At 36.0% G+C, this 25,107-nt stretch overlaps 2 protein-coding genes across 3 annotated transcripts; one reads left to right on the top strand and one right to left on the bottom strand.

Annotated features, from left to right (window-relative positions):
- Positions 1 to 7,646: 7,646 nt before the first annotated feature.
- On the top strand, positions 7,647 to 10,025 carry LOC147282691 (WAT1-related protein At5g07050-like). The gene is made up of 6 exons (XM_086247654.1): positions 7,647 to 7,969; positions 8,090 to 8,152; positions 8,251 to 8,367; positions 8,586 to 8,991; positions 9,116 to 9,267; positions 9,672 to 10,025. Exons 1-6 carry the CDS (start codon positions 7,767 to 7,769, stop codon positions 9,892 to 9,894), a joined length of 1,164 nt encoding a protein of 387 aa, XP_086103780.1. The 5' UTR covers positions 7,647 to 7,766; the 3' UTR covers positions 9,895 to 10,025.
- Positions 10,026 to 13,308: 3,283 nt separating this feature from the next.
- LOC147282690 (putative disease resistance RPP13-like protein 1) lies at positions 13,309 to 16,985 on the bottom strand. 2 transcript variants are annotated; one of them, XM_086247869.1, is made up of 4 exons: positions 15,316 to 16,985; positions 14,065 to 14,991; positions 13,753 to 13,872; positions 13,309 to 13,539 (listed from the first exon to the last, which is right to left on the bottom strand). In XM_086247869.1, the coding sequence occupies exons 1-2, from the start codon at positions 16,917 to 16,919 to the stop codon at positions 14,118 to 14,120; spliced, it is 2,478 nt and encodes an 825-aa protein (XP_086103995.1). In that variant the 5' UTR covers positions 16,920 to 16,985; the 3' UTR covers positions 13,309 to 13,539; positions 13,753 to 13,872; positions 14,065 to 14,117. The 2 variants fall into 2 exon arrangements, with proteins under 2 accessions (XP_086103995.1, XP_086103994.1); XM_086247868.1 differs by having other exon boundaries at positions 14,065 to 16,985.
- Positions 16,986 to 25,107: the final 8,122 nt, after the last annotated feature.

The following is a 25,107-nucleotide window of genomic DNA, read 5'->3' as shown; positions in this document are numbered from 1 at the left end:
ATAATTTAAATATTTATAAAAATTAAACCATTGATTTTATTTTAATGAGATCCTTAGAATATAATATTGAATATATTTGAATTTGGTATCAAAAATTGATGTTTGTGAAGAAAAACCATGGAGGTTGCATAATATATATAGAGTTTTTGAGAATATAACTATTGGGATTTTATGGTATTTTCTCGAATTTTTATAGATTTTTTTAATGATTGAACAAAAAAAAAAAAAAATTGATTGAGTGATCTGGGCCGTTGGTAGCAGTTGCACCTCCTTCTCTCTCTCTCTCTCTCCTATTGTGGGTGTAACGTAGGTGGGCCATAAATTTTTGGGTCTCAGCCTATTTTGGGTCTCAGTGTGACGCAGATATTGGTCACACTTTGGGTTTCAGGTAATTTTGGGTTACATATTTCGGCCCATAGTGTGCATATGTGACCCATTTGGTACCCAAAATGGGTTTTGGCTCCCATTTTCCAGCTACATAGTGGAAGACCTAAAGACTTAAAAAATAGACGGTTTAGATCATTGAATTGTATTGAGGATTAGCCTCACATGTGATCCCTTTTAATTTTTAACAAAAGAAATCCCTCTTTATAAATTTCCCCTATAAAAAATATTAATTGTCCCAACATTTTTTTTATATATAGAGAAAAATTCTCCAAATTGGATGTCTGAAAGTTAATTATAAACCTCCGGATGTACTACTGAAAAGAAGGCCAATTGATCGACCTAGTATTTTTTTCGCTACCAGAAACATGTTGCTTCGATCGACATCATTTTCTCACGTTTTGATCTCATTCTCAACATGGTTGTTTATTTTAGGGTCAGGAACTATTGAAGCTTAAATTTTAAGTTTTAATTCTTAAATTTTGGCCGGTGCCAATTCATTGTCAGTTGCTCGCGGCTTGGGAAATGAAAAGAAACTTTTCACTAGAATCACTACTGTTCGATCACCCAACATACATATATAGCTTGTTCTTATATTAGCATCTACTAGAGATCGAGAATTGGCTAATAGATATAAAATAATATAGATATATGATAAGCTTATTATGACAAATCCTTTTGATGAGAGCCAAAATAAATTCCATGCATATACGTAGGTCAATCTCTTAATGCGATTTAATAATTTGAACTGTCTATTTGTTAGAAGTCTTTATTCAAGACATCTTTACACAATAATCATTTATAAAAAATCAATCAAATAAGAAATTATTTATTATTAAATAAATAAACGAACACAATACTTCCGATAAATACTAACATATTTATAATAATAATCAAATGATCAATCAATTTTCAATTTTGCGAATTTTTATGATGATGATTCTTAAATGATAATTTAAAAGTTAGACGATTGAGATCATTGACTGACATTGCGAGGTGGCCTCAAGAATGTGATCATTTTTGCTTTTTATCAAAATGAATCTCTTTAATTTAAGAAGAACCTCAATATGAATCTCTTAAATACAACACGATCATCATCTACGTATGTAGCATTAAAAGTTAGACGATTGAGATCATTGACCGACATTGCGAGGTGGCCTCAAGAATGTGATCATTTTTGCTTTTTATCAAAATGAATCTCTTTAATTTATGAAGAACCTCAATATGAATCTCTTAAATACAACACGATCATCATCTACGTATGTAGCATGAATCTGGAATCGAGAAAAAATATATATATATATTGTGCAGTGAACCCAATAGGGTGGTTAGTTTTGTATTAACTTACTAACTAGTTAGTTTTAAAGTATTTTTGTATATATATACGCGTGTGTGTGTATATATATATATATATATATCTGGTTGTCAATCATTTGGGACTAGTGCTAATGCTTTAAGTTCAATAATTCACAAAAAGGAAACTGTGTTTGGCAGTCTAAACCCAACTTGGCATCCGAAACCAACAAAACAACAAAAACTAACATTAATATATGCGTATGGGGAAAAAGAAAACAAAAATTTAGGTTGCTACGAACCACCACAAATTAACTAGACGTACGTTGATCAATATCTCCCCCTTTTGGCAGTGGAATCTCACATACCCTGGTAATGACCTGGCCTACTCTTCATAATTGAAATCCTATAAATCTTCAAAAGCTAGCAAAATGAAAGATGATGATTCGATCAACATCTGTTTTATTTTTCTTAATAAAGAGACTTTATTTAGTTCTGAATGCAACACTTCCACCGAGGGATCAGTCTCCTTGGAAATGTATCAAAAATTTGAAAAATTATTATACGCAACTATATATGTCGTGAAAATGTTAATATGTTATTATTAATTAACTTAAATAATAACATATATATAATATATAATGTATATTAATTAGATCTAAAATTTAAATTTTAGAATATAATTATTAATAATTATACATAAGTTATAATTTGAATAAATTCGTACTACTGTAATACTACGTTCGCGCACGTCAAAATTGTCAAAATAATGGCCCTTCATAGCACTCAAAAAACAAAAAGGATTGTCACAACAGTGCCATAGGGCTTGTGACAAAACTTGTTCAGAAGACCATTCTTAGTTGGTTGTTGCCACTACCTGTCGCCTCTTAGTTGGTTGTTGCAGCACGACGTGACAATGTCGAGACGATTGGGCGGTGAATAGATGACCATTCTTACTTATGGACTTGCAAGCCTTTGCTTGATAATCAACAATTATACATATATCTTCTATAGAAGAATTTATTTATCTCCTTATGTGATACCACATGACATATTCTTCTCTCTCATTGGCTCTCTCTCTCTCTCATCGATCTCTAACTTGTCTCTATCTCTCTCTTTAAGAGATGCCACGTACACATCATTACAACATGAGAACATATAACTTTTTTCCTATCTTCTATAAAAAAAAAAAGAACAATTATATGGAAGAAGAGCATTTTTGTTATTCAAAGACAATTATATGCTGTTTGCTACAGTACTGTTTTAATCTTCAACAAATAAGGCTTATTTGCACATTTACCCTTTGAAACTATAATTTTGTCTCACTTCTCCTCCTAAAGTTTAAAGTTACATGTTATCCCTAATTAAAAGTTTATCCGTGTTCCACATAACCTGAAACCGTCAAGTTTGTCAATTCCTTCGCTTGAATCAGTGATGTGGCATCTACATGGCGGGGCAATTTGGTCATAAATTGAAACAATGGTAGGAACAACTTTGCTAAGTACTGATAACTCTTGGATGAAGTATTATTGGAATGGAAAAATCAATTAGATTATGAACTATTCGTTCTAAGCCATCTCTGGCGATGAATCAACAATTTGAAGTAACTTTTTTGCGTATTCTTGATAAACTAGTGTTTATATATAGATGTAGGACCTTTTTTGCAAAGAGAGATGCCAGAGTCGCTGGCATCAACGAATGCAAACAGGTAAAACGCCTATGACTTCGAGATAAGGAGTTCAAAATGAAATTAAGTTCTATTAGGTTTGATGGACTTGATGGTTTCAAGTAATGTGGAATACAAAATAAATTTTTAGGGGGTAGCTTGAGACATTAAACTTTCAGGGAGTGAAGTGAGACACAGTTATAGTTTTAGGGGGTAAATGTGAGAATAGCCAAAAAAAAAAAGAAAGAAGATTTTTTGGTGATCTTGAAAGATAAAAGAAATATGTTCTTAGAGTAGACCATGTTCTCATGGTTAATTAATTTTGAAAATATGATTTTACGGTAGTTAAAACTCAAGAATTAAATCTTAAATTCTAAGCACTGAACCACTTATTGACAATCAAAAGAAATTATCTATTATATATAGTCCTTATCAGCTTCGGATGTTCGAAAATTTCTAACTTATGAATGCACCCGATTGATCGAAAATGTATTATTTCAACTATCAGACGCATGGTTGCTTCGATATGCAACCATTTAATTCTAGTCTTGACAAGATTGCTTACCTTAATGTACAAAAACCCTAAAGTCTAAGTGAAGATTAACAAATGTCGATCGATTTGTAGAAGGTAAAATTTATACTAGCCTACTGATGTATCGGTACCTACATTATGTTGAGAGATATCCTACATCACAATTGTAAAACATGACATTAGATGGTCTTAAACTTCTTCAATCATTGTCAATTAGTTTTGGGTTAGATATACCATTTTTTCATATTTGTAATGAGAATTGAAAATTGATTAACATTGGGATAAAGGAATTCTAGCGAGATATCCGCAATTTCAATTAACCAACGATATTTAAATCGACTGTAACCATTATTTACTGATAGTGGAATACGTCGACATAATATCAATATATTTCGGCAAAATATCAGTACATTTTGGCAAAATATTGGTATATGTTAGCAAAATATATTGATGTATGGCGGCATAATATCGCTATATGTAGGTAGAATATTAGTATATGTTAGCATAATTAAATAAAAAATTTCAAAATTAGGGAAGAATATGAAGTCAAACTAAATCTAACCCTACATAGACCAAAACCTCATCCACTAACCCTAATTAATCAACAATATAATTATATAAATCAACCAACATAAGAACATAAGCTGATCATTCAACTTTCTTTACACCGATATCCACCAAATTTGATATATATCCATAAATTTGAGTATATTAATTATAAAATTTTCAATATTTTCATCCTTGAATTTGGCCATGTGAAAGGCATCGGACAAATGCAGCCAATACACCTTAATTAGATTCTGACAAAAACTAGAAAAAGAAAATAGACCTTAGATCCTACATGTAGCAACAACCGATATGTCGCCTCGATCTTAGACCATTCATGATTGATTGAAGATTGTAGAAATCATAGGTGTTGATCGATCTTGCTAGTCTTATCGATACCATGCTTTTAAAGACCACGCACAGATCTCATGCACATGCATGCTTGATTTTATTAAGTACTCAATCTCTTAGACAAATGGTAGTGAGATCTCTCACATCATCGCAATATTTCTAGTCCATTTGCACAAATTCCTCTGCGGTAGAGCCTTACATGTATAAATGTTTATGATCAATATTCAACAGGTCGGTTCAGGTGCGGACTGCCAATTTTTTCTTCTTACCGATGGAATGCCATGATCTCCCGATCAATCGGCCATTGCAAAAATATCAATCCGCACCTGCAGCCTGTACGGTTACATTACTAAAATTTTTACGTGTTCAAATTAAGTTGAGACAATATATGATGTATGAAGTTATAGTTAATGGTGCAGACCCTAGATAGTATAATTAATGGTGAGTATACTTTTTAAGAAATTTTTTGTTTCCATAATTTTTTAGAAAATAAAAAAATATGTACATATTTTAAGTCCCAAACATATTAAACTCGTATTTTTCAATTATATATATGTATGACTGGATTGACTGCCATATTATGCACATATTATTCAAGGACTTTTGAAAAAGTTCAATGTTAAATTTAGAAAATAGAAAAATGTTATATTTTAGCCGAATTTTTCATCATACTTATAAAAAGAATATTTCAAATAATATACACACGTATTTCTCGTACATTACTAATTGATTGTGTATTTTGCCCGTTCTGTATGTTTTGTGTACCTTATGGTGTAGACTGGTTTACATGAAGACACCCGAATTAAGTTGAACATTTTCGATTAATTAATGTACGTTGTGGTGGCCTGATTGACATTAATAGAATAAAAATAAGGTTTTTGTCTTTAGGAAATGGCTCGGGTGCTGCCCCCATTGGCCATTTGTGCAGTACTTCATCAGCAGACAAGACCAAAAAGGATTAGAAGAGTTGAGTGATAAGTGCGTCATTGTATGATATTCAACAAATTGAGTAGAAAGTTCAGGAGAAAAGTAGTACAGCAGGTCGGCTTGTAGAGCATATTGAACTTCCATATATATATTATGTTAGTTAGATTTTTTGGTAAGAGAATATATTTGTATGCATAAATGCATAATATATCAAAGTTGTTTAAAGAAGTACAAATTTTCACCTATCGTGAGAGATAAGGTATAATTAATCGTTGTTAGATTGGTAAATGCTGGAATTAGTAAGACATTAACTTATTATATTAAATTCAACGATCAACTACAATAGATATTTATTGAAAATAACTTGTCTATTTTCATGTTAAGGACAACCTGGTGTCACGGCAAAGAGAGAAAAAGAAAAAAGAAGGAAAGAAGATAGAGAGAAAGATAGAAAGAAGAGACATAGAAAAAAAAGGAAAGAATGAAGATACCACCTATTGATATTTTCAAAATATGCAAATTATTCTCATATTTATTTGTAACAATAATCCGTCCCTTAATACACATATTTTTTTTTTTTTTGGGAGAGGATGTCTTAATCTAAGATGAGTAATTGATCCTGCGAGATCTTCCAAACCAAATAGTTACTTGTTCAATTAATAATGTGCAAAAGTAAGCTTTATTATAATTAGAAAAGCTAGCCAGCGAGTACTGGCCCTACTCCTACTGGCACTACTATTCAATTTCAACATGAATGATTGGCAGATTAGGCAATAACAACATGCTGTACTCCCCTTTTAAGTTTGTTTATGGGCTTAAAATGGTACGTATTTGCATACGTAGGCTACATATTAGGGTTAGGCAAACTAATGCTACTGTTTAAACAGATGAGGTTAATTAGTCAGAACGGAATGCCGCGTCGAGAAGCACAGCAATTTGGGGGGTGGGTCCCACTCCCACATATACATGTTATGGTACACCTTCGAACCCATTATATACACTTGGGCCCACACTTGCACCAGCTTCCACCAAATTTACTACTTTTTTTGTTTTGGCATCTCTCGAATCGCCTGGTTTTTATTAATAAAGTCTTTCCTGGCTAGCTAGTGCTGCCACGTAGCATACAAATGTTTTTTTGGTGATGAAAATATTCATATATCAGGTTAGTGCAACACTGATGCAGCTTGAACTTTGTAAAGGGTACAAGAGCGACCACAAGTTATTTTGAGGCCAGTATTATTTATTACATTATGAGGTGGTAAATATATGAATTTTTTTCAATAAAATAGAGGTAAAATTAGTTTTAAAGTAGCTATTAAGCAAATAAAACCTACACTATTAGTTTGGGGTCAAAGATTTGGTGAGAAGAGATAATTCCTTAACAAGTATTTGAATTCGAACGTACTTAGTCCAGTATTCGAATGCTTGTGTCTTTTTGTGGTTTAGTGTATTGTTGTGTGAGTGCCATGAATTCATATTAGAGTTTATAGTCTTAGATTAATAAAGGTATACAGTTTATGATTTAAATCTTAAAGTTTAGATATTAATATCTTAATCGTAAATAAAAATCTAAATATTAATAAACAATAAATGAAATAAAATGTGACTGTTTTGTAGTTACAAATGATGTCATTGTCATGTAATCCTAATTCAGTTTATAAAAAAGAAAAATTTAATATTGTATGAGTGTTCGACCTTAAACTCATTATTCATCTCCTGTTTAGTATCTAAACTTGAAAAAAGAATCGAAATTTCTAATCTTGTTATGTAAAAGAAAAAAAAGAAAGATATTTCTGGTACCTCAAACTATAGTAGCCATTGAATATTAGCACCATGTACGTCAGAGACTCAAACTCATAATTAATTTGTTTGGATGGAGGTCCCCCCCCCATTAGGGGCTATAAATATGTAAGCTGGTTACCCTTTTTGTCTTAGGAGACACTCAAGCAAGCAAGCAAACTTGTAGTGTTCTTCCTCTATTTCCTCTACACACTCCCCTCTTCATCCCCTTTGTGATTAATTTTCTCTATTTTCCTATCTAGAACTAGAAAATAACAACAACAAAAAATGGAGGGAAATGGGTGTTTTGGAAATTTTGTTCAGAAATGTAAGCCATATGTAGCCATGACTTCTCTACAATTTGGGTATGCTGGTATGAACATCATCACCAAGGTTTCTCTCAACCGTGGAATGAGCCACTACGTGCTTGTTGTCTACCGCCACGCCTTTGCCACCGCCGCTATTGCTCCATTTGCTCTCCTTCTTGAGAGGTATACACACACATGCACACACACGTATATATAGTAACTCTTTACTATATAGAAATCTGAGAGATAAAAAAAAAAAAAAAAAAAACCTTTAATTTCTTGTTTGGTTATTGGTTAATGCAGGAAAGTAAGGCCAAAGATTACAGTTCCCATTTTCATGCAACTTTTTGTACTGGGTCTTCTTGGGTAAGTGTAGTTAATTATTAATTAATTAAGCTTGTGGGTGTTTAATTTTGTTTGAGCTGAGCTTGATCCTCTGTTTTTTTGGTGTGTTGGATCCACAGACCAGTGATTGACCAAAACTTCTACTATGCGGGATTGAAGTTCACATCGCCCACCTTCTCCTGTGCCATGAGTAACATGCTCCCTGCAATGACATTCGTCATGGCGGTTCTTTGCAGGTACTTATTGACTATAATGTCGATCCTAGTTATTTTGGTCTTTTCACATATAAATTGGGCTTTAAAAGTAATGTTTTTATTAAAGGGTACTTAAAATAGTAAAGCCTTCATTAAAAGTGATCGTTTATGAATATTCCCTCTTTGCTTTTACTTTTAATTGAATTTGAATATGCATGGTAATTAATTAATGATGAAATTTAATTTAATACTAAATCAAGGATGGAGAAGTTGGACATGAAGAGGGTTATATCGCAAGCAAAAGTGGTGGGCACAATAGTGACAGTGGGTGGAGCAATGTTGATGACATTATACAAGGGAAATGTGATTAACTTCCCTTGGTCACAGCACATGATCCATGCCACCCCTAGTACTAATTCCTCCGATGATAGTGACAAGGACTGGGTTAAGGGTTCGATTCTGCTTATTTTCGCCACTCTTGCCTGGGCTTCTTTCTTTATCCTTCAGGCTGTGACACAGAAGAGGTATCAAGCTCCCCTCTCACTCACAGCACTTGTGTGCTTTTTGGGCACACTGCAGTCCATAGCTGTCGCCTTTGTCATGGAACACAAGCCCTCTGCTTGGACCATTGGTTGGGACATGAATCTTCTTGCTGCTGCATATGCTGTGAGTCACACTCTCTCTCTTGACCTCGATCTCTAGCTAGCTATCTCTTGTTAATTTTGGATTGGATGCTCTAATTTTTTTTTAATCCCTATTTAATTAATCTGATAATTAACATTATGTACAGGGCATAGTGTCATCAAGCATTGCATATTATGTCCAAGGGCTGGTGATGGAAAAAAGAGGTCCTGTTTTTGTCACTGCTTTCAGCCCTCTAATGATGATCATTGTGGCTGTCATGGGCTCTTTCATCCTTGCTGAAAAGATCTACCTTGGAAGGTACTTTTCTATTTCCTCAAAATATATCACATTATTTTTTAACTTTATATACATTGGAAATTTTAAAAACTAGAATACCAACAAAGACTTTTAGTCCTTTTCTTTAGAGTTTCAAAAGTATAATCCTCGAGCGGTAGTACTCAAGTTCATATTGAAAAGTGTTTGATTCCTCCTCAAGACTCAAGTAGTGCTCGAATTCTGTCTACTAGTAGTACTGTTCGAGGAGGATTTGTAGACTACATGAGAGCTCAAACACAACTCAAAAGTTATATTTTTCTTAACTCTAAAGAAAACTACTTTTAAAACCCTTAATTCTCTAAATGTTCATTTTCTTGTTTTTGATCACTCTTTGATTATTTCACCACAAACTGACCATGTCACGCTACTAATTGTGGTGGTTGCAGTGTTCTTGGTGGTGTACTAATTGTTCTGGGACTCTACTCTGTTCTTTGGGGAAAGTACAAGGAGTACAAAGAAAAGGAAACTGAGGCATTAAGTCCTCAAGCAATAAAGGGGAGTCCTGGTGGAGACAAATTTATAAATAGCCGAATAGCAACTGAAATTCCAGACATTGAATCAGCAAATCACATCCAAATGCAGAAGAGGGAACCTAACAACCTCCCATGATCACTACAAGGAACAGAGGCCATGGAAGGGAAGGAAGACAGGCTTTTTTTGTTTAGTCTTAGTTAATCTACATCTGACTTTTTTTTTTTTTTTTTTTCGGGTCATTTTTGTTTGAATTTTGGAAACTCTTTTCTTACTTTTCTTTTTGTAAATTAATTAATCAATTAATTAATAGAATGAGCCTTGTTATCTTCCGTTGTGTAAGCTTATAATTACAAAATTACTTACTCGCTCACCATGATGTGGGAACTTTATGATCAATCTAAGATAAAATCAGACGATAATGATTATTTCCGAAACTATTACAAATTTATCTTTTCATTTACTCTTATAGATAATAGATGTACAACACTATTTTACCACAAAATTTCAATTAAAGCACATAAACCAATATAATATGCCAAAAAGGGATTCCGAGAAGCAAAGAACAACAAGAAGTCTTTTCTCATCAATGAAGAAGAAAAGCTTATGAGGAGTTGTTTATAAAAGTAAATGGTTTCATCCATTCAACCTAAAAAGTATGCTAAAATCATATTTTTAACTTTAATAAATAACATAAATGCTCTAAAGTTAATTGAGCATCTCCAGCCATTTCTTAAATATTTCCTTAAATTTAAATTTGAAGAAAATGATATAAAAGACAGTTTCAACATTTTTCTAAAATTTTTCCAAATCTATAATAGTCAAATTTTGTACTAGAAACCAAAGAAAAAAAATAAAATAAAAATTTGGGAAAATTTCAACTTTACAATAAGAGAGCCCCAAATCTAACTTCTTCTTTTTTTCCTAACTTATCATCAAATTGAAGAAAAATATAAGGAAAGTATTGGAAATGCTCTTAGCAAGTTAATACGAAGCTGCGGTTGTTGGAAAACCCAGTTGGAAGGGCTGTGAAATTGTACCATGCACTCAAGTTCGATCCATCCTTCCCCCAAATAAAATAAAAAGATAATACGAAACTAACAACTTTTTTGGGCCCATCACAAGGTGTAATCTCATAATCCGAACTCTTCACTTTTTAGGCCTCACTTAAAAGATTATCTTCGTAAAAAATCTTCTAAATCGGAAGATTTTTAGCCATTTGATTATAATAACAACATTTATATACTTTTATCAAAATATAGTGTTTGTCTATTTATTTGATCACAGTTAGATGCCCAAATAGTTTCTGATTTGGTTGATTTTTTACGATGATAATCTTTGAAGTGTGACCTAAAAAATGGACGGTTCAGATTCTGAAATTACTCATGTTGTGAGTCCAAAAGAGTGGTTAGCTTGTATTAATTTACTAAGAGGAAATTACAGATTTGGTGCACTTATTTTATACCTAGTTCAATTTTGGTCCACGATCTTTTTTAAATTCTGTTTTGGTCCACTAATTGTTCCACTTGTTCAATAAAGGTCCAGATTTATTTTCTCAAATTTGTCCCACCTTTTACCCTATCAAATCTTAGCCAAATTCAGTAAACATATACTTGTTGTTTAAAGCTATGCATTTCCTCTTTACAACTATATAAAGATCATTCAAATCAGAATTTTAAAACTCAAGATAATTGGCCTCAAAGTAGGGTACCCGGAACTACCAATTTTTCCTAGAAAATGTTTAGATTTTTCAAACTTCACCAAACTTCAATTCTCTTTGATTCTAACACTGCAAATTGGTTCCTATGACTAAGAAATGATGAAATATAACTTATACTTCAATTATAATTGAAGAAAACACAACCAAAAGAATTTAAAATCATAACTTAAAAAAGATTGTAGACCAAAATTGAACTAGGTATAAAATAAGTGGACTAAAATTGAACTTAAAAAAGATTGTAGACCAAAATTAAACTATGTATAAAATAAGTGGATCAAATTTATAATTTCCTCAATTTACTAATTACTTAGCTTTAAAACCCTCCTCAATAAATAATGTGCATATATTTGTTTTAAGTAAACTGGCGAGTTTAAAGCCCAAAGCAAAACAAACAACCCATAGGGCCCTAGTAATAGAGGAAGGGGGATTATCAAAAACATGGAGGCCCAAGTCCAGCTCAAGCCTCATACACTTTGAAATCCATATTTTAGGAGACAATAATACTATACTTACCATATTTTTATATCATCTTTTGTGTCATTACTTTACTGGACATGGTTTTCTTTTTCTTTTTGAGTTTTTATTTTTATTTATATTTATTAGTATCTAATATATGAATGTCATATAAGTTGCCATATAAGGTGGTATAAAATTGTTTAAAAGATCATGAGAGCCTTCCTATATGGAAGCACATGCATGGAAATTGGGCAAAGCAACTTAATTTATTAATTATTAATACTGGTACAGATCGAGGAAGCTTAAGCGAGCATGAAATGAATGGGTTTGGCTGAGATTAGGCTCCATTCGGATGGAGTTCAAAATTGAAAACTATAAAACATTAGATATAATGTACTTGATATAACTAGATGCAACGCAAATGAAATGAATTTGAAATAACTACATGCAAGGAAACATTTCAAATTCCTTTGTTCTTTATTTTTTTCCCTTCTAACTCAAATCATGACTTATATAAATTGTAATAGTTTAAAGAGCAATTTAACCTTAAAATGTTAACTAAATTCCTAAATTTGGAATCACTCCATTCAAATGGAACTTTGTTTTTCAGAATTTCAAAATAGTTATTCTCCAGCTAAATTCTTTTTGTACACTCCCTGGATTCAATTCTATCCTTCTTTCTTGTGATTTACTCAAATATTAGTGAAGGAACTAATATTAATTGCATATTAAAAGGGGTTATTGACTTAAATTTTCCAATTTAGAAAGGGAACTAGCTCATATCATCTCCCTTGGGACTCTCTCCACTCTCTTTGGAGAGCTCATGCTCTCCCGTGTAATTTGTAACATTCATTTGTTCTTAGTGGAAACCCAAACACAAAAAGTGCAATACCTCACTAGTGTTGCAGCTATTTGCTTTCCACCTCCCACAACATCATTTGAAATACCAGAATTGTCTTTCCAACTAGAAGTATTGCATATGACACATTTGTTTAGCTCCATGCCTTACTTTCTAAGACAACATACAACTATTAATTGGGACATGCATCCCACGTTTTATATGTATATCAGATGATATGATATGTATTATCACTTCATTGTAAAATGAAACAGCTGGAACAATGATATGTGATTATATGTCATTGTAGTCACAAGGTCTTCCAATATATTCCCAATTATATTTGTCACCTGAGTTATTCTCACCCACTTCAATGCCATCTCACAAGGCTCCCTCATATATGCTTTTCGTCTGGATAGGCATAAAATTCAAACCCCTATAAATCTTTGTTATAATTAAAAAAAAAACACACGTCAGAACTTTTAAATTACTCGACGCAACAAACATGATACTACATAAATTCGGAACAGCTAGTCTTCTTTGTTTTGATGAGAAACAGAATTTCATACAGGAAAAAGTACAAACATCTTCCATAGCAGGTTACACAAAAAAATCCGAACAGAATATTGAAACATGGAATTCTTAAATTCTAGAACAGATTACACACTTTAAGATGTTTCAAACCAGGAACACAGAAATACAATCGAAAAGAAATAATCAACCAACTGCAACAAACCAAGTCTTGTGGAGCACCACGAAGCTCATCTACCTGCACAAAGTACGGATGTAAAAAGCAATCAATTTGTTTATTCACCATATATGGAGATGCTGTAAAGAGAGAGATAGAGAGAGAGAGAGGGAGAGAGAGATGCAGGAAAACTTGAAATTCAGGATTTTGTATAAACCCCTTATCCTTATAATAAAAAAAAAATTGGCACACATACATATTAAGTAGTTTATGTATATATGAAAAGTAACTTACGTTAGGATTTAGCATAAATCGCCCAGATCAGGATTAAGGACATGCTCTCATTCTTTTATTGGAAATGCTTCAAGTGACTGCTGTTAAGGGTGGCAGGGCCCAAAACAAAAGGAGAATTTTCTACAAGAAAAGAAAATTCTGTTAATATAGATATATATCATACGACAAATTCAAAAAATAAAAATAAAGCAGAGTAAAAAATTCATTGGTACTAGGATGACGAAAATTTATGGTGATTGAGCCAGAACACAAACTGAAGTTAAAAATCATCAAATAACCAATGAAAGTAGTTAACTATATAACGTCAAGTACCTGATTAGCAAACTCAAAAGTTTTCAGATGGATTGACTGAGATACAGCAAAGTTCAACAATCATGCCCGTCCCTTCGGATCGCCAAGTCATCAATACTTACGTTGGGGATCCAATTGATGTTGTCCCAATCTTCCCCTGTTCTCACACTGTACCGCCCCTTTAAAATGTCACTGTCCAAAATGATAAAATGTTTGAGGGAGCGTGGTAGTCCTCCGTCTGGAATTGATTGAAGACTACGGCAACGATCGATGGATAACATTTCAAGTGAAGTTAGGTGATGAACTGAAGGTAGGGCGACCAATTTTGGACAAGACTCGATGACGAGATCTCTAAGATTAGGCATGACATTTTCATTTATTCCTGACCAAGTTTTCAACCTTGGCATGAATTCAAATTTTAGAGTCTCCAAGGATGGAAAGGTGCCAGCTGCCAAAGCACAAAACTGATCATCCATGCGTTCCAAATTTCGCATCTCTTCAATGACAAGATGTTTGAGAGCCGGAAGTTGACCAAGAGAAGGAAGAAGTGTACAAACATTGCAGTTTACTAAACTAATACGCGAAAGCTTACAAAATGATGCGTCACCTATCCAATCTGGAAATTTTGAACCGCAGTATCCTTTTACTTGTAACTCGTTCAACCTATCATGAGGTTTAAGGCCCATAAAAATTTCTTCTGCAACTGTTTCATTTATAGTTCTATTCCATTGCAACTCCAACTTGTCTAAGTATTGCTTGTTCTCTAACAGAGCACTCTTAGCTTCTACACGATTTGCCACATTCTCAAGATTTTGAATGCAAATGGATCGAAGACACCTCATGTTCTTGAGCTCCACAATTCGACATCCTTGTTGCACTATAAATGCAGTCAGGGTTTCGAGACTAGTTAGTCTCCCAACTTCTAATGGTAAGGACTTGACACGTTCGCTATCAAAGACAAAATGTCGTAACTTAATCAATTTCTTTAAGTTCGTGGGCAACTTGAAAAGACTTTCACAATTCTTAAGCTTAAGTGTTTCTAACCCAGATAGCTTTGCTATAGACTCTGGCAATATTCTGATACGGGTATGACTAAGATCGAGGTGACGAAGGTGTATCAATTGTCCAATAGAGTCAGACAACTCAAATATGCCACTATAACTCAAATTCAAAACCCTTAAGCATGGCAAATTTTGGAAGAAACTTTGAGGGACATTGTTAAGATTGGGATTCGATTTGGAAAGCAACATAAAAGTCCTCAATTTTTTATACCTGTGAAACTCTTCCAATGTAGATTGTTGAATATTTTGATCAAGCAAAGACGAATGTCGAACATCTGGAGATACAGGCAAGAAGCATGACATACCATCTTTCAAACTGAAGCATAAGTTGGTTGAGACTAACCTTGCCAAATCATGAATGAAGTCCATTTCATATTTAGCAACATTTGATGATGAAACTCGAAACAAGGACCTCGAACACAAGCCATCAAAGTACTCTCTTCCAATGTCTTCAATTCTTCTTGTTCCTTCAGCTTGAATGAAACCTTGTGCTGCCCATAATTCTATCAAATCGTCCTTTTGAAATGGATGACTATGAGGAAAAATAGAACAATACGCAAAGCACATCTTTAAATAAGCAGGCAAATGATCATAGCTCAGTTTAAGTATCGGATAGATTTGGTTCTTATCTTTTGGCAAGTCCCAAAGCTCACATTTGAGTAGTTCATCCCACACCGATGTCTCTTTTGATTTGAACCGTAAGACACTTCCAATCACTCTGGCCACCAATGGAAGACCTTTACACTTCTTTGCTATCTCTTTGCCAATCTGCACCAAATCTTCACGTCCATCAAGATGACTCAAGCTCTGTTTGATAATTGTCCAACAATCTTCATCATGAGGCAAAGGCTTCAAAGGCTGCAAATCATCCAAAACATATGCAGGACTAGTGGTAACAATGGATGAAACAATTTTGCTTCGAGTAGTTACCACAATCCTGCTCCCCTTTGCTGCAGAACTAAAAGGCAATTTTAAAGCATCCCATGTATTGGGATTCTCATCCCACATGGCATCCAATACAAGTAAAACCTTCTTCCCCATCAATACATTTTGTAATTTGGTCTGAATGGCATCCAGACCTGACAAACCCGAAGGTTCCTTCGTAGCAGACTCGAAGATGGATTCAGTGATCTTAGCCAAATCATTCTCTGAACAGACACATACCCACATTTTCAAGTCAAATTTCTTAATCACATCTGCATCATTGTAAACAAGTTGAACAAGGGTTGTTTTTCCAATCCCACCCATACCCACTATTGGAATCACATGAACTCCCTCCACTTCCTCTCCCTGCAGAGGCAGCAAGATTTCAATGATCTTCTTCTTCTCTGTCGCCCTTCCAATTACTGACGATACATCAACGAACGAACTACTATGATGAGGATGAATAGCAAAAAATTGAGGAGGTGTAGGCTTGTTTATTTCTAATGTAAAGGTACTCTCCATTTTTTTGGACAAACCATCGACTTTTAGCAGCATCCGACTTACTTCACGCTTGCTGCGGAACTCCAAAGTCCATGGGTCATTGTCTTGCCATTCGAGATCAATCTTATCCAGTACATCTTCCGCATCAAGAAGAAGATTCTTGAACTCTTCGATAAAAGTTTGGCAAGTATTGGAGATCGAGTGCTTGCTTTCTACCTTTTCGATAAGATTTTGAATTTTCAATAATTCTCTTTTCAAATCCTGGAGCTTCTCGGCGACTCCAAAATTATGACCTATCTGTTTAAAAGCGATATCTGCAACTTTCTGAGAAATAACCTGCAGAGATACCGCTGTGACGCCGGTCGCAAGAACTATAGACACTGGATCCATAATCGGCAAAGCAGTCAGCAAAAGAATGAGGGAAGCTTAGGGAAGCTTTGGCTTTCCTTTTGCGGGCAATAAGGCCTTCCACTATGCACCGGATTTTGTGACCCAAAAACCCATTTTGGGCCACAAATGGGTCACAACTCCTCACTACGGGCCGGAATGTGTGACCCAAAATGGGGTGTAACCCAAAGTGTAACTCAGAAGTGGGTTTCATGTGTGACCCAAAATGGGCTGTGACCCAAATGAACTTTAAGCCCACGTGAAGGAGAGAGAAACAGATCAAGGCTGAAGACAGAGGTGGGCCCCGCGCCTGACAAAGCTGACGAGCGGCTGCTGTTGGCTGACGCAGTTGTCGGCTGACGCAAGCGCACTCGGAGTCCACGCTGCCTCCCTTCGTTCGTTGACGCGTGGCTGCATGGGATACTCACCAACGGTCCAGATCGGCCGACCGTTGGTGATCAACGGCTGCTGCGTTTTGGGCTTTTTTTTTTTTTTTTTTTTTTTTTTTAGATGGGCCGGGGATGGATCTAACGGCTGGGATTAATGGACCGTTGATAATCAACGGTCCAGATCGGCCTTTTCTTTTTTTTTTTAAACAAATATTTAATAAATCATTTAAAATATATATAATATCCGAAAAATTGCCAAAAAATTTCGAAAAAATTTTAAAAAATTCCCCAAACCCTCCAACAGCTATATTTTCAAGGATGTCTATATATATCACACAACACTCATATGGTTTCATCACAATTTACAACCTTTGTTTACCAAATTGATTGGAAATTTTTTTTTCTTTGTCATGGCTCCAAGAGGAAGTGCTTGGGTGGTAGCTGAAGATGAAGCCCTAGTGATGGCATACCTAGAGAGGTCTCCCGACGGTTGTCTTGGTGCCCAAATTAGAGCCGCCATGCTTTGGGAACAAATTTATGAAATTTTCAAGCGTAACATGGGGGGTGAAACAATTCGTAAGGTTGGCGGTGTTAAAGCACGATTCAAAGATATTGCGCGTGATTGCAACAAATTTTATGCTTGCTTATTGGAGGCCGAGCGAATGCGTGCAAGCGGTGCAAATGATGCCAATGTGGTAAGTTTTTATGCATTTATATATTTGCATGATTATTTTTTGTATCCTCCAATTATCAAGCATATTTATATATTTGTATAATTATTATATGTTTTGTTTATAAATGAAGCATATTTATATAATGGTATTACTATTTTATTGTTTTGTATATGTATCAAACATATTTATATATTTGTATGATTATTTTTGGTTGTGTTTATAAATGTAGCATATTTGTATAATGATATTATTATATTGTATTTCCACTATTTTGTTTATCTATCAAGCATATTTATATATTTGTATGATGTTGGTTTTTGTTTTGTTTATAAATGTAGCAAATTTACTATTTATGTAAGTTATGTTTGCATTTCCACAAGAAAATTTATATATTTTAATTTTTATTTTATTATTGTAGTTTACGCAAGCACTTGAAGGCTTTCGAAACAAGACTGGATTCAAGTTTCCATGGGTGCACATTTGGGAAAAAATAAAGGAAAGTGCAAAGTATGCTGCCGTTCATGCTCCTGTTCGGGTTAGTGATTCAGAGACCCCCGCCACCGACGATGCCGACACTCCCGCCGATGATGATCCCGAGGAGACCGATCCAGTCATACCACTTGGCGAGGACGAAAACCCACCACCATTCCAACCATGCGGTTCCTCGCGGCCAAGGCCACCAGGGAGAAACCATGCAAAACGGGCCAAGGCAGCCGAGCCCGTCCAAACTCATATGGTTGAGGCAGTAGATCATTATAATGAAAATTCAAGGATTTTCATACAAACGAGAGTTGACAGAGAGCGTGCAAGGAGTGAAAGAGACGCCGCAAAGGACGCAAGAGAAAGGATGAGGATCGAGAGGCAGCTAGAATGGGAAGAACAAAATATTATGGGCCAAGACCTCTCCAAAATGAATGATGGGCAACGGATGTATTGGGAGCAAAAGATGGCTGAAGTCATTGCAAGGAGGCAAATGCGTGCTAACCACCATTCGGAGTCCACTCCATCTGGATACTACCCGGATCTTTCCAACCTCACTCACTCAAACCAGGGGTACCCGCCTAATAATTAGAATTAGACCTTGCTCTTCAATTGTGTTTTTTAGTTTGAATGTTAATCTTGTTTTAAATTATGTTTGCTCTTTAATTGTATCCTTTAATTTGAACGTCAATCTTGTTTTAAGTCATGGTTTGCTATTTATTCAATTAATGTTTGCATTTCCACCCAACATTGGATTCTCCCTTATTAACCACAGACTGATGCATGCTTTACAGTAGATAAGACTGATGCATGCTTTACAGTAGATAAGACTGATGCATGAAATGACTACACCATCATAAAGCAAATGAATGTGGACCATTCATTCGTTATCTCAAATGCAAGTGGTTTCAGTATAAATACCACTATATTTACCATGTTACACTCAATCTTATTTCAGGATCATTTCTCATTCCATAAACACCCAAATGAATACTTTGTATGTGTATTCATCCTCCTCCTCGTCTTCGGACTCTGATGCTGAATGGGATAGGGAAGAGGATGGAAGGGAGATGGTGGGTAAGTTGATTGTGTCAATGGGTCATACCGTCGTCGCCGGTACACCAAGGCATGGCGGTACTTCTTCAAATCGCCGGTACACACACCGGAATCGAGAAGCCGCCCACGAACGTCTCATGGACAACTACTTCATCCCCTCGCCAATCGAGGACACCGTGACTTTCCGCAGGCGATACCGCATGCACCAACCGCTATTCAATAGAATTCTCGAAGCGGTCTGCCTCCAGGATGAGTATTTCCGGCCAACAGTTGATGCCGTCGGTAGAGTGGGTTGCACACCTCACCAAAAGGTGACTGCAGCACTGCGGGTGATGGCATATGGCATTCCATATGATTTGGTCTCAGAGTCAATGACCATTAGCCAAACCACCATACGACAATCATTCTTGAAGTTCGTGAGAGCCATCACTGACGTCTTCGGACCAGAGTATCTCCGGAGGCCTACTCCGGCCGATTTGAGGAAACTTTTGCGAAAGGGGAGTCGTAGAGGATTTCCAGGTATGATTGGTAGCTTGGATTGCATGCATTGGGTATGGCAAAATTGCCCAATGGCCGAGCAAGCTGTGTACCGTGGGCATTATCGTGTCCCAACAGTTATCCTTGAAGCCGTTGCTGGGTACGACACGTGGATATGGCATGCAAATTTTGGTATACCTGGGTCGAATAATGATATCAATGTGCTGGACTGTTCTCATCTCTTTGATGATATGATTTCCGGCCGAAACCACAGGGTGAAATTCACTGTGAATGGGATAGACTACACCATTCCATACTTTCTTGCAGATGGGATCTACCCTCAATGGTCAACTCTTATCACTACATTGCACAGTCCCGTTCTTCCCCACCATAAGTTGTTTGCCGCTCGACAGGAGGGATACAGGAAGGATGTGGAGAGGGCGTTCGGAATTTTAAAAGCCCGGTGGCAGATTATAAAACGACCTGCTCGTTATTGGCGTCCGATTGAGCTTGGGTATATCATGAAGGCGTGCATAATATTGCACAATATGATCGTGGAGGATGAGCGCCCTGAGGATGACGGTAGGGATGACCCAATAGACCCAGAAGCGAGCACTAGAAGGGCAGAAGCTGAATACGAAGGTGTAGAACCATGTCCGACCGGTGCCGCTCCATCATCATTACCTGAGATGAATGTTCGTCGGAATTTGCTTAGGGACCGAAATGTCAACGAATCCCTAAAAACTAATTTGATTGAGCACATCTGGATCCGAGAGGGGAACCCACCACTTGCCCCAACATATTGACGTGGGTGTCAATTCTTCATCATCGGACTCCGAATAAGAAGTTCGATTCATTTTCTGTCATGTCGAATGCAGTTGTTGTTGTTGTTTTTTCTTTAAATCATCGTATTGTTCTTGTTTTTCCTTTTAGTGATCATGTTGTACTTGTTTTTCCTTTAAATCATCGTGTTGTTTTTCTTGTTTGTGGTTGTTGAAGTCCCGATGTTGTAAGGCTTATGTTGTCTAATTTATGAAATTTTCTTATTTTAAATATATTCAATATTGACCTTATTTTAAAGATCTCATTAAAATAAGATCACTACAATCATTTTTATTATACTTTAAATTTAAAATTATCAATTAAATATCACTTAATCAATATTAGGCATATTTTAAATATGTATAAAACACTGTGACCCAAAATGGGTCACAGCACCATAAATGGGAGATTTGGGTCACAGCACTATTTGTGACCCAAAATGGGTTTTGGGTCACAAAAAATGGCTTTACCATAGTGGAAGGCCTAAACGCGGTCTACGGGCTCCAGAGTCAAGTACTGGCTCAAGACTCAAGAGTCTGCTGTGAAGAAAATGAGTTGTTTTCTCTCTCTCTCTCTCTCTCTCTCTCTCTCTCTCTCTTTTTTAATTTTTTTTATTTCTTGTGATGCGGTGGCGGCTGTCGGCAGAGGTATCAAACTGGTAGCCCGTTCATGGGCAGCGGCCCAACCTGATTCATAATCGTGGAGGCTCAGCCTGGCCCAGCACCAGCTTGAAGCAGGAGTCCATGGTAGGCTGGGCCGTGCTTGTGCTGGGCTTTGAACGAGCTGGGCTCGGACCAAAGCACGAGCCCGCTTTTTTTTTTTGGTTACGAGCCTATTTATTTAGTTTGTTTTTTCTTGTCTTTTTTTTTTTTTTTTTCCGTAAAATTATCTTTTTGCCTTGTTGGTAAATTTATATTTTTTTGGTACTTAAAAAGTTAAAAGGGCTAATTACAAGAAAATTAATATATATTTTCAATATTATTGATTAGTTAATGAATTTTTTCAAAATACCAAGATAGTCACTATTGACCCAAATGAAATAATAAAAAAGGAAAATTTTGGTAAAATGACTCTAACTATACTCCTTCTTGTTGCAGTTGAGGATGAAAATTTAATTTTTTTTCAATTGAGTTTAACTCAATTAAGGGATTTTTGTCAAAAATTAATCACGTGCCAAACACATGGCCAATTTTTAGGGATAAAAACGTCTCTTTACATAAAAATAAATAAAAAATAAAACTAAAAGAAATAAAAATAATTTAAAATATAAAACTAAAAGAAAAACAAAAAAAGAAGGTGCAGAAACCCTCCCACACCCCATTTCCCTCCCCTCTCCGACCACCAACAGACCCAAACCTTCGGTCACCCATCACTCCGCATCGGAAACCCCTTCCCCTTACTCTGGCCTCTCCCATTGGCTGCATCTCTCTCTTCCTCTCTATCTTCCTCTCTCTCTCCGCCACGATCCTACAATAGTGAGAGAGAGAGAGAGAGAGAGAGAGAGAAAGATAGAGAGGAAGAAAGAGATGAGGGAGAAAGAGGTGAAGAGAGAAACACATGGTGGGGCTGCTGCAGAGGTACTTGGAGGATTAGTTGCTGCTCGTTGGATCTGTGTACGATTGTGGGGACGACGACGATGAAGACTTGTATTGTGAGATTCATCGTCACTATGATGTTTATGATATTATGACTCCTCTTTTGAGTTGATGGATTGATTTACCAATTGATTGCTTGTTTAGGATCTAAATTTTGTTCTTTTTCTTTTTTTTCCCTACTATTTTTGTATATCACACGTTGCCATTTTTTATTTTTGGTACAATAGTTATTGTGAGGTTTATGCAAATACTTGGAATTGTGAATATGATTTTTTGAGATCTAGAAGCCCGCAGAGAAAGAGAGAGAAAGAGGAAGAGAAAGATGAGGAGTGAGAGAGAGATGAGGCAGAGGGGAGAGGTCGGCGCTGGGAGAGAGGGTTGTCGGTGCGGAGGGATGGGTCGCCGACGATGGGGGCCTTTTGGAGGCCGAAAAGGGGAAAGAGGTGGAGGTGGGGGTGGGGGTGGGGGTGGGGGTGTGGGAGGGTTTCTGCACTATTTTTGATTTGTTTTTATTTTAGTTTTTTTTTAATTCTTTTTATTTTAAAATTATGTTTTAGGCAAATGGATGTTTTTGTCACTAAAAATTGATCACGTACCAAGCGCGTGATCAATTTTTGACGAAAAACCCTTAATTGAACCAAACAAAAAGTTATAGTTCTCAATTGGAACAAAATGAATGTGACATCCTCAACTGTAAAATAGGGTATAGTTGGAGCCTTTTTACTAACATTATCCCTAATAAAAATTATAAGGAGTAACAACTGAACTCAAAAGAAAGGATTATTTATGCTTTTTGCCACTAAGTCAATAATAACCACAAACTGACATGTCAACACCTACTTTTTTCGCATAATATTCCTATGCTACCTATTTGATGTCATGCAATGTGAGAGAAAATATTTCACGGCCAAAGTTTGTGGCCCAATCAATCAAAGGAACCTGTTTGGGGCTGAACTAGTAAGTTAAAACACAATTAACTTTGGACTTGTGGTAGAGTCTATCTTGTTGGTAACAGCCCAGGTAGTTTGACCACGTAAATGAATTAATAAAATACGAAAGTGAGCGTGGGAGGCAAGTTATTTCGCGTGAACGTCGGGATAAAAGACGCGTGGGAGGGACCTACTTTCATGTCACGCCGTAAGCTTTATCCTCAATAAATTGTGATTATAAATATAGAAGTTCAGTTATTTGAAAATGTACGCAATCTATCCATCTTGAACATATAGCAACTAAGACAAATATTGACTTGAGCGTCGGATTATCTTTGCAGGTACCCCACCCATCGTTCACAAATCAAAACAAGATCTGATGATGAGCGCAAGCCCACTTGACGATCCCGAGTTCGATTCCAAAGTCCACCTCACCTGTATCGTCAAGTCGGCTATACTGTTACAAGGTTATGTCGATACTAATGGCAAAAGAAGATTAAGACAACCAATTGCATATTAAGGATATAACAAAATACTGATGGCAGAAGAAGATCGATCAAGAAAAAACTACGTTCATCTAAAAACATGGGCTATATTGTTATAAGGTCATGCTGATGCCTAGGGGAAGGAGCTCTTAATCAAGGGCTACTCTGATTCCTCTGTTAAGTCATCGGCTTCTACTCTTCCTAGAAAGAAGAGTAAGGGTAAATGTGTGCTCAATATCACTTATGGTAGTTCTTCTGGTACTGGCAGGTCCCGCGCCAAGGGAGGAACTCCAAGTCCTTCGGAATCCGCGTCTGCAAAGGACAAAGGGAGAAAGATTGTGGGTGTACTTCAGCCATTTTAGCCACCTATGAGGGATCCTGGACCTTTAACTATCCCTCCGCCACATGCAATTGTGCCTGGTAGAGATCCGATGATGGCATGGCGCTTGGCCGCCCTATTTGCCCATTGAGCTATACGACCCTGACCTGTTTCATGGATTGTCTTAAAAGAGAACTCAGCGATGCCCATAAGTTAGTATGTGGAAGGGTCCCATGCTCGAGGGTTTAACGACGGGTTCCTCCAGGGGATGCGTTATTACCGCTCGAAGGCCCGAATCGTTTTCCCTTATCTTGATTGGAACTTTCTCCCAGCTGAGCTGTGAACTTGGTTTCATAATTTTAGTTGAATAAGTCTTATGGCATAGTTCACTGGCGTGATGGCACATCCTTTATTTTTTGTAATTAATTTGTTTCAGTTTCATTTCTAAGGACAATTCAACTGCCTTTTCATTATTCATCATTTGGTTCCCTTATTCGAGAGTAATTTCAGTGTTTCAAGATTCATTTAATTCATTTCGGATTTCGTTCATAGGCCTAGGGATTTTGGAGGGAATGCGAGCAATTGGCCTTTTTCCTTTGGATGAAATTCTCTTAGTTCCTTAAACAAGATCGTCAAATCAAATATGGATAACCTCTTTATTTATTCGGCAATAAAGAATGTAAATAAAATCATGTTCTTGTGTTCGACCCAGGAGTATTTTATTTAAAACAGGGTAACAAGGATAACGATAGACAACAATACGCAAATAACAATCCAAATTAACAGAAAGGCAAAGGTCATACATAATACTTCTTTAGGTGAATTGCGTTCCAAGAATGTGGGGCACTCTTCTCGGCCACTTTGAACTTCTCGAACGATTCTTGGAAGTTTAGTTATTTGGAAAGATGCGCAAGTTATCTATCTTGAACATATAGCAACTAATACAAACACTAACTTGAGCGCAA

This window comes from Dryas octopetala, chromosome 6, assembly GCF_963921425.1.
Source record: "Dryas octopetala chromosome 6, drDryOcto1.1, whole genome shotgun sequence".
Classification (NCBI taxonomy): domain Eukaryota; kingdom Viridiplantae; phylum Streptophyta; class Magnoliopsida; order Rosales; family Rosaceae; genus Dryas; species Dryas octopetala.
This window is presented reverse-complemented; position numbering and strand designations above follow the sequence as displayed.